The sequence below is a fragment of the Suncus etruscus genome, chromosome 5 (assembly GCF_024139225.1).
Source record: "Suncus etruscus isolate mSunEtr1 chromosome 5, mSunEtr1.pri.cur, whole genome shotgun sequence".
Taxonomy (NCBI): domain Eukaryota; kingdom Metazoa; phylum Chordata; class Mammalia; order Eulipotyphla; family Soricidae; genus Suncus; species Suncus etruscus.
Window position 1 is genome coordinate 14,799,477 of NC_064852.1, and position 10,131 is coordinate 14,809,607.

At 57.8% G+C, this 10,131-nt stretch overlaps 1 protein-coding gene across 2 annotated transcripts in view; it reads left to right on the forward strand.

The window, feature by feature from the left end:
* LMX1B (LIM homeobox transcription factor 1 beta) overlaps positions 1–5,975 on the forward strand; it is an 84,205-nt gene extending 78,230 nt beyond the window's left edge. The window contains exons 3-8 of one of the 2 annotated variants that reach the window (XM_049774192.1): positions 160–392; positions 1,460–1,641; positions 1,762–1,839; positions 2,272–2,338; positions 3,572–3,736; positions 3,993–5,975. In XM_049774192.1, coding sequence (XP_049630149.1) covers positions 160–392; positions 1,460–1,641; positions 1,762–1,839; positions 2,272–2,338; positions 3,572–3,736; positions 3,993–4,150 — 883 coding nt within the window. In that variant the 3' untranslated portion in view covers positions 4,151–5,975. The remainder of the gene's footprint in view (positions 1–159; positions 393–1,459; positions 1,642–1,761; positions 1,840–2,271; positions 2,339–3,571; positions 3,737–3,992) is intronic. The other variant, XM_049774193.1, reaches the window with a different exon arrangement.
* Positions 5,976–10,131: the final 4,156 nt, after the last annotated feature.

The following is a 10,131-nucleotide window of genomic DNA, read 5'->3' on the forward strand; positions in this document are numbered from 1 at the left end:
CCTGGGCAGGGACTGGCCTTCTGGAGAAGTTGGAGCCCACCCCACCCTCTGCCTCTTCTGGACATGGCATCTTGGAGCAGGCCCCGCCTGGAGTTCCCCAGAAGAGCCAGTCTAGAGGTCCCCAACCGAGCCCAGCTCATGCCCTGTCTGTGCCCGCAGGCTCTTCGCTGCCAAGTGCAGCGGCTGCATGGAGAAGATCGCCCCCACAGAGTTCGTGATGCGCGCACTGGAGTGCGTGTACCACCTGGGGTGCTTCTGCTGCTGCGTGTGCGAGCGGCAGCTCCGCAAGGGCGACGAGTTCGTGCTCAAGGAGGGGCAGCTGCTGTGCAAGGGTGACTACGAGAAGGAGAAGGACCTGCTCAGCTCCGTGAGCCCCGACGAGTCCGACTCAGGTGGGCCCAGCTCGAGGCCCCCTGAGACACTCCCCACTCTGGGAGGGCCCCCAAACACACGCATACACAGCGGCCCCTATGTCCCTCATGCATGTGCCTGTGAGCTGCACAGGAGCACATCTGATCTGCATGTGTGGGCATCTTGGTGCATTGTGTAGATCTCAACATGCATGCATGTCTGTGAGCCCCACGCATGTACCTCTGAACTCTGTGTGCGTGTCTGAACTGCTGCATATGTGTTCATGTCTATGAGCTGTGCGTGTCCATCTGTGGGCTGTGCATGTCCTTGAACTGCATATGTTCGTGTTTGTGAGCTGTATGTGTTCATGTGTAAGCTGTGCTTATGCACATCTGTGAACTTCAAGGGCTCAGGCCCAAAAGGCCCATGTACTAGCCTCTGGCTGTGTGTGGTGGGTGTGTCCACATGGGCCTCCCAGGACATCACTACTGGCTGAGAGGCCTGAGTGTGTCTTTGTCCAGGACTCTACAAGAAACAAGGGTCTTTCCTGGGCCCATTGGTAGGGGGTAGGGGCAATAGGAACTGGGTTTTGTCTTTTTGAGGGGTCCACACCCAGTGTCTCTGAGGATTCATTCCCAGCAATGCCCAGGCAGATCATGTGGTGCTGAGAATAGCTACTCACTGCAGAAGCCTTATGTACAGGCGCTGGTCTGGGCTTAGGAGAGCATACACCATGTCTGTGCTTGCTTAGGGCATCCACAAACCACACGTGGGCTCCCAATACTTGTGGCTTCCAGGTTCTTTTCCATGTGGGCCCACTGAATATGTGTGTCCAGTGACCTAAGCACAGATACATCTAACCTGAGTACTCCCAGGTCAGCAGAGCAGCCATGAACCCTGGAACTTCAGGAGTGAGGGATGTGTTGCAAGAGCCACATTGGCAGGGACTGGTGGGAGGAGGTGGGGGGACCAGATAAGGCAGGACCTGCAGGCCAGGGAAAGGAGAGCACTGAGGAGCTGTAGCCAACATGGGTGTGTCCTCAGTCAGTTCCCTGGGGAGTTTGGGAATCGCCCCTTGAATCCTGACAGGCCAGGCTTGTCTCCACAGTAAAAAGCGAGGATGAAGATGGCGACATGAAGCCCGCCAAGGGCCAGGGAGGCCAGAGCAAGGGCAGCGGGGACGATGGGAAGGACCCCCGAAGGCCCAAGCGACCCCGGACCATCCTCACCACGCAGCAGCGACGAGCTTTCAAGGCCTCCTTTGAAGTGTCCTCCAAGCCTTGCAGGAAGGTGAGGGCTGGTGCCTGGGGCTACCCTCCTCCTACCCACCTTCCCTGCAGTACCCCAGCCCACCCCCTAGGCCTCTCCCCAACCCCCCTCCCCAGATTGACCTGGTTCTTCTTTGGGCAGGTCCGAGAGACGTTGGCAGCAGAGACGGGCCTCAGTGTGCGCGTGGTGCAGGTCTGGTTCCAGAACCAAAGAGCAAAGGTAAGCTAAGAACAGTGAGGGACCCGGTCAGTGGGTCCATAAGGTCCAGTGGGGGGCAGTGAAGGGTGAGTCCTTGCTCAGTGGAGGGGTACAGTGGGTCTGGGCCAACTGGAAGAGAGCTGTGAGAGGGTGGGGCTCAGCTGTTGGAATATTATTGGGGTTGCTAGTGGGCTGGGGCCCTTGGGTGGATGACTCCAGTGTGGGCAGAGTCTTGGGGCAGGTTCAATGATGGAGAAGAGGCCGGTGGGAAGGTGGAGCATATTGGGGGGTGCCTGTGGGTGGGACCAGGTGGGTGAGGCAGGGCCAACTGGCTGCATCAGTGTGGGTAAAATCTTAGGGTGGGGCCTGTGGGGCAGGGCCAGGTGAGTGAGTGTGGCCAGGTGAACCCCTGGGAAGGTGGGGACCAGCACCAACTGTGTGAGTCTCCTGCAGATGAAGAAGTTGGCACGAAGGCATCAGCAGCAGCAGGAGCAGCAGAACTCCCAGCGGCTGGGCCAAGGTAAGCTGGGGCCAGGGGGCCAGGGGCAGTGGGTGGAGGCCAGGGCTGGAGGCTCTAACAAGACTTCCGCAGGCAATCACAGCTTAAGGAGGGAAGGTAATGGCTGGGATCTGTGCTGGACTAGTGTGGGCATCCTGGGTGACAGGGAGACCCCGGAGCCGGACACTTCACCCATGGGACATCCATCAGCTCGTTGTTTCTGGGCTCCATGAGAAGTCCATTGTCTTGTGCATCCCCCTAGATGGGACACAGCACTTGTACCACTGGGCTAAGAGATGGCAGAGCCCTCTGGGGAGCCCCAGTATTCCCTCCAATGCTACAGGGAGTCCCAGAGGAATGCCCACAGAGAGACTAAGGGATGAGGGGTCAAGATAGGGGTCAGTCACAGGCTGGCCCCTACTAGCTTGCCTGAACCCTGTCACACAGCTCAGCTCCAGGCCCCATGAGAATGCCAAATGTAGGGGTCTTGAAGGAAAAGCATGAGAGTGGGGGGTCACTGAAGTGGGGTGGGGCTCCCTGAGCGCCAGATCCCAGGTCACAAGGCAGGGCTCCAAGGGGCTGTCCTTACTCGGAACTCAGGGCCAAAGATGAAGGTGGAGATACAAGCCCAGAGCTTTTCCTCCCACATCCCCTCTTCTGAGATGAGTCGGCCTGGGGCCTCCCACTACTCTTTTGGGTGCAGCACCCTGCCAGTAGTCCATGAACCCCACAACCAACTTCTTCTTGCTCCTCCGCACGCGCAAGGTCTCTGCATCTCAGCGGGGCTATACTCATTACCCCCTTGTACTCCTAGACTGTCTCAGCTCCTCTCTCCCACCACCCCAGAGACCTCTAGTCTCCCTACAACAGACTTCCCCAGCTTCCAACCACCCTAAAGCAACTCCCATGAGAGTTGAGAGACAACCCCTCCCAGCCTAGTCCCAGACTTAAAGTGACACAGGGCTGAGGGCCCCTTCCAGGAAGCCTTTCCTGGACCTCTCTGACCCAACTCGGGGTCCCCCTTTAATGCTTTTAGACATGGCGAATTCCATCCACCCAGGCCAAGTCACTACTGCAACACTCCTGTGTCCCTATCCTGAGACCTCGCAGAGGTTGGGGACAGTGAGGTTGCAAGGACAGGACAGGGAGTGAGAGGAGGGAGTCAGGTCTCAAGCAGCATCAAAGTTGGGGCACCCCTTGGGAAGGCTTGTGAGCTGGGGTGTAACAGGGGCTGAAAGCATGCTGTGTCCCCAGAGGTGCTGTCGAGTCGAATGGAAGGCATGATGGCCTCATACACGCCGCTGGCACCGCCACAGCAACAGATCGTGGCCATGGAGCAGAGCCCGTACGGCAGCAGCGACCCCTTCCAGCAGGGCCTCACGCCACCCCAAATGCCAGGTGACCACATGAACCCCTATGGTAAGCTGCCCCACCTCCCATGCCCCCACCTGGCCTGGCTGGCCGGCGGGGAGGGAAGGGGATCCCCCCACATATCATGGTTACCTCCTGCCCCTGGGTTCCACCACCCAAGACCACCTGCCTCTTCCCGGCAGTGAGGGGTGTCCTCAGCCCCCTGGGGACCTGACCCAGATGCCGCTAGGGGTTTCTCCTGTCCCTCCTCTGTCTCCAGCCACCCACCTGGGCCCTGGTCCTGATGTCCCTCTGCCCCCTGCAGGGAGCGACTCCATCTTCCATGACATCGACAGCGACACGTCCCTCACGAGCCTCAGCGACTGCTTCCTGGGGTCATCTGATGTGGGCTCCCTGCAGGCCCGCGTGGGGAACCCCATCGACCGGCTCTACTCCATGCAGAGTTCCTACTTCGCCTCCTGAGGGCCGGCTAGGCCACACAGACGCTTGGACGGGGGTGTCGCAGGGAGTCGGGTAGGGAGGGGACCCACGGCCTCCAGCTGGTCACCCCCGAACCCCGCCCGCCGCCCGCACGGACTGCAGACAGCCATATGGTGCCCTCGGTGGCCGGTGGGCACGTGCCTGACAGGACTAGGCAGGACCTGTGTGCCCCCATCGGGGCCTGGAATTCTTCGACCGCCACTGGCCTCCCGCCCCCCTGGGCCTCCATCACCTCCTCGTCCCACCCGCTCTCTTTTTTGGGAAGTGTAAATTCTCTCTATTTTTTTAAATGTCCTTGTGTCCAGCCCCTCCGTGGCCTGCCCGGGACAAGGACCTTGTGCCCGGAAGTGCTCATTCCCCTGGGCAAGCCTGTCATGGCCCTTTCCAGCTCCAGTTCCAGGCCTGGGGGATCCAGGCATGGGGGCCCAACTCAGAAGGGACACAGCAGGCCTGCATGACATGCAGACTCACAGCCCCCGCCTCCCCAAAGACCCGTCCAGCCCTGTCCTGTCGGGAAGGGACTGGGCCAGGCTGGGGAAGGGGAGGTACAGACACCCCCACTCCGAGTGGAGAGGGACCTCAAATGCTCCTCTTTGGCTGTCCATGCCACGGCCACCACTGCCCCTTCTTACCCCCATCCTGAGGTGGGGCACCCCTTCTCTCAGCAGCACCCTAGAGGCTCCTCTAGTCACTTCACCTGGGCTTGGTTGGTATTATTTCCTGCTCTTCCTCTTAAAGATGCCCCAATGCTGGGCTCCAGCTTTTCCCCCTGAAGGTGGGAACCCAGCATAGTCGCATCTTCCCAGACATCATCCACGTAAGCCGGCCCATCACCTCCTGTTAACTTGAGGCCCTCTGCCTCTGTGAATGTGGCCCGAGAGCTGGCCAGTGTTTCTGGTCACAGAGCCCCCTATCCCTATCCCACCCAAACTAAGCCACGTCCATCTTCTTTGGGTGTGGGGGGGGACACACCAAAGCAGGGATGGTACCAGCAGGGTGAGGACTATTTATTGCTCAAATCCAGTGAGGTGCCCAGTCTTTTGTCTGGCTTTGTTTCCTCCCTGTGGTTTCTCTGCATCTTGATACTGCAGTTATTGGTTTGCCCTCACCCCTGGGTATACCAACAGACCCAGGTGCCCTTGGGGATGCAGCCTGCCCATTCTCCAACCTTGTTGGGGGACAGGAGGTGGGGTGGGGTGCTGCCCACTCTGCCTGACCATATACATCTCACAGGTGTACCCAGATGGATGCTGGGTCCATGACCACTACCATGACCTGGGCCCTGTGCAACCTTGTTGTCCGTGTGGTGGCTCGGCCACCTGAGGCCCCTCGACTACCCCCTCTGGGCCAGCGTGGTCCCTCCAGGCCACCACTGCCCTATCCAGCCTCTCATTTCCAAATAGATCATCTCAGATCTGGGGGCATCCTTGCTTTGGTGGTTTATCCCCCCACCCACCCAGTTTCAGGCTTTAGGCCCCCATCTTGGGTCTCACCAGTTTCCTGAAGGCCTCCACATGCCAGGCCCTGATCCCCACCTCCTGAGCTAGCTGGAGGAGGATCTCTAGTCACATGCTGAGAAGCTTGGCTAGGAGGGGTAGGGCCAGCCCTGTTGGCCAGATGCGTGCAGGCTAGAGGACCCATCTGCCCAGTCCCACATGCCCACCTATTCAGTCCCTGCCAGGGGGTGCCACTTGGAGTGCTGAGAGGGAAGCCTCAACCCCTTAGGGCTCATCTCCAGGATCACTAGGCCCTGCCAGAGCTGGGGACACCCATACTCAGTGTCGTGACCCAGGGAGCTTCAGAGAGACCCCCCAGTCTGTCCGTGGTGCCCCTTTTTCTTGAGGGAAGACGCTGTCCATTCTCTGAGCCTGGCCCCCAAAATGTGGGGGCACAGAAGCCAGATGAGGGGTTCTGGGGGCCTGTTCAGACAAGGATGCTGAAGCTTTATAGTGATCAGCTGTGCTTCTTCATGAGCGCCTGGGACCCCCAATATTGCTACAGTGGCCAGAGAGGGACCCCCAAGAGGGAGAGACAGAGTTGGCAACCCAAGAAGGGCCACAGAGGTGGGGACATATGGGGAGAAGCCGCCCCCCAGGGTGCAGTAGCTGAGGAGAGAAGAACAGGTTCTTCTAAGGGCCCCTGAGAGAAGGAGCCAGTGCTGGATGGGGTACAGGGAGTCCCCAACATGTAAACCCAGGATGCCATGGGGCCCCGAGTGGCCCTAGGTGTCTCTCTCATGCCCTAACCCAGACCCACACCCCGAAACACAGAGGCTGGGTGATGGGGCAGGAAGGAACCCCCATTTAGCCCCAGGAGATGCCCTGTGCTGGGCCCCTCCTTGGCACGGGGTCCCCCAGGTTGGCCCGGTCCCTCCTGTGTTTCCTTGTACAGATGCACTGCCCGCCGCCATCCCAGACACATTTTATTTAATAACTTGTCATTGTTAAATTATTTATTAGCGTTTGCCACATACCCACCCGCCTCGTTGTCCGCACTCACCTCCCGCCTCTCCCCATGGAAGCAGCAAGTGGAAGCCACAGAGACGTCAGTATATTTGTAAATAAAACAGCCTGTACCCGCCGCCTCCTCTGCTTGTGGGGAATTGGGAGAGGGACGTGAGCACAGTCCAGCTGGGAAGACAGAGACTTCCTGGTGGCTGCAGAGATCAGTGTCAAAGAAGAGGAGGCTGGGGCCGGAGAGATAGCACAGGGGTAAGGGGTAGGGCGTTTGCTTTGCATGCTGTTGACCCAGGCTAACCCAAGTTCATCCCTGGCATCTCATATGGTTCCCCCAAGCCTGTCAAGAGCAATTTCTGAGCGCAGAGCCAGGAGTAACCCCTGAGAGCCACTGAGTGTGGCCCCCAAATGAAAAAAGAAAAACAGGGGCCGGAGAGATAGCATGGAGGTAAGGTGTTTGCCTTTCATGCAGAAGGTCATCGGTTCGAATCCCGGCGTCCCATATGGTCCCCCGTGCCTGCCAGGAGCAATTTCTGAGCATGGAGCCAGGAGTAACCCCTGAGCACTGCCGGGTGTGACCCAAAAACCACAAAAAAAAAAAAAAAAAAAAAAAAAAAAAAACAAGAAGGGGTTATGTCAAAGCACCTCCACTTGTGTGCCTGGGACTTGAGTAAAACACACGTGTCCAGTGGCCCTGCCACTCCGAGACGTGCTGTCTTGCAAGAGTGTGTCTGTACCCTACAACTGGAGTGTGTAGCCCCCCCAACTGAAGTGTGTGAGCCTGATGATCACAGCACAGCAACATGGAGAGCAGATGCACTCACCCCACTTACCTCTCACCTTCACCACTCATTCACCCCATCAGCTGCCCGGAAACACCTCAGTGGAGGTAGGTTGGACTGAGTTAGGGGAGCAGAAACTTCCATAGAGGCTTCCTGGAAGAAGCAGCATAAGCTTCTTGGGGTTGGCAGGTGACATCGGACTATCCCAGCTCCTGGGAAACTTCAACTGGGGGCAGGAAGGAGCAGGAGGGAGACAGGATATGACATTGGGGACTGGATGGGATGGCAGAGAAGTCACGGGGCCGCCAGAAGAGGAGGCAATGATGACTTTGGGGGAGCTGCTGAGGTCAAGTGTCAGCCTCTGCATCAGGAAGGGCTGAACTCAGGCGCCCAGAGCTGCTGTATGGCTTGGTGGGTGGTGGCTGGCATGGTGAGGAAATGCAGGAGACAGGGCCCTGCATGTGAGGGACTGGGGAGGAGAGCCCCAGGACATTCTAGGAGGATATGAAGACCTGCCCAGACCCAGAGACACCTGATTCTCCAAGTATGTTCCCCCAGAGAACTGAGCAGGAGCACAGATGTGTGTGTCTGGTCATGAGCATGTGAGTAGCTGTAGGAGTGGATGTGAATATGTGCGGTCATGAGCATACATGTAAAATTGAGCACAAACATGTACTATTGTGTGTACATGTGTGTATGGTCACCCACATGTATGTGATCACAGCATGCGTGTGTGTGTGAAAGTGACCCTGAGACGCTGCTGCTTCTTTGCCTCCCATCCTGCCACTGCCACCCCCAACTTCTCCCTCTGACCCTGGACACTGGCGCCCCCTACAGGCAGACCCCGCCCTGCACCCTCTTACTTTGGTTTCTTCCTGCAGCCCCAAGGTTTCTGGGGATCCACATGAGGCCCTTCCCCCTCATATGCACCCCATGACCTCCAGAGAAGTCCATGCACAGGTCCCCACACTTCAGAAGAAAGCGAGTGGCTAGTGAGTGGCCACGAGCCGCAACCAGGTCCAAATCCCTTACTGGCTGCATGGCCCTGGGAAGCTGCACCCAATTTCAGAGCTGCAGGGGGCAGAGAAATGCTGTACCCAGCTTTGCATGCTCAGGGGTAGATGAAACTGGGTCTTCTAGTCCAAGCCTGGGGCCTCGGTTCCCATGAGCGACCCCTCCCCGCCCCAACCTCTTGCCTACAGCAACCCTTTAAAGTCCTGTCACTAAAAAATGTAGGGGTGGGGGTGGAGGGGACGGGCTGTGCTAATCCACAGTTCTCCCCCCATCTCCTGCCTGTCTTCTTCTCCCAGCCCGGAAGGCAAAACCAGGGGGTGGGGGAGGAAAGGTAGGCTGAGCAATGGAGGGGCGGTTCCCAACTGGCCCCCTGGAGGGAAGGGTTGAGGGAGAAGCATAAGCTGGACAAACAGCAGCTGAGAGCCTGTCAGCTGTCATAGACTTGGGGTTCCTGACTCACAGCTCAGAGCCACCAGGGTCCCCAGCATAGATGCTAAGGGAGTAGAGGGAGGCCCGGCTCCAAGGACCAGGTTCCTCCTGCAAACGCCACCATCTCTGGAGCGTCGCCTGGTGGACAGGAGCAGACTTGCCAGCCAGCACCAGGAACTGGGTCCAGGTTTCATTTCTCAGGAAACCAGGCAGGTACCAGGCGAAGGTTCTTCCAGCCACAGCAGCAAAGGGGGGTGGATGGACCTGGAAGAGAAACAAGATATTGGGGGCTGGAGCGATAGTGGTAGGGCATTTGTCTTGCACTCTGCAAATCCAGGACAGACACAGGTTCGATCCCCAGCATCCCATATGATTCCCCAAGCCTACCAGGAGCAATTTCTGAGCACAGAGACAGGAGTAACCCCTGAACCCTGCCGGGTGTGACACACAACCCAAAAAGGGAGAAGATATTAGCTCACTTTGCACAACTTCTCAAAGCACTGGACATGAGCCCAGTACACCCTTACTGCATGCCATCCCCGTGCCCCTCGATTCCCCTTTGACTAGACTGCAGAGGGAGCACTTAGGATGAGAATCTCTGGGGCTTGGGCAGTCATGCTGACACTGAGATCACCACCTTGCAGGTGCATGGTCATGAGTTCAAATCCCCAGTGCCCACATGTGCAAACATGATCCTTGGCAGCTCTATTGAGATCCACATCATCACACACATTGATTTATAGCTACACCGCAGATAGTTGCATGTAAGCACCATGAAAGGGTTCACTTGGCCCCATGGGTGGAAGCACAGCCCCAGGCGAGCAAGGGTGCGCTCTCCACAGTGCTCTTCCCACCCCCCCAAAAGTACCAAAGCCCTGACATTCACTTCAGCTCAGAGGGGAGCCCCCAGTAAGCTCGTATACAAGCCCAAACAACAGGAGCACAAGCCCCAATGAGCCCCGAGTGTATGCACACCCTCACTTCCCAGACATCTCAGCATCAGCCATAGCAAGGACCTAGGGAGGGGGGTGGAGGGAGCAAATTCACAATTTCTAGTTAAAAACGAGCCACCTGAGGAATCCCTCGCATAATCACCACCTGCATCTGACAGTTAAGATATTCCCATTTGGAGCTAGAGTGATAGCACAGTGATAGAGGATAGAGCATTTGCCTTGCACGCGTCCAACCCCGATGGACCCTGGTTCAATTCCCGGCATCCGATATGGTCCCCTGAGCCTGCCAGGAGTGATTTCTGAATAAAGAGCCAGGAGTAACCCCTAAG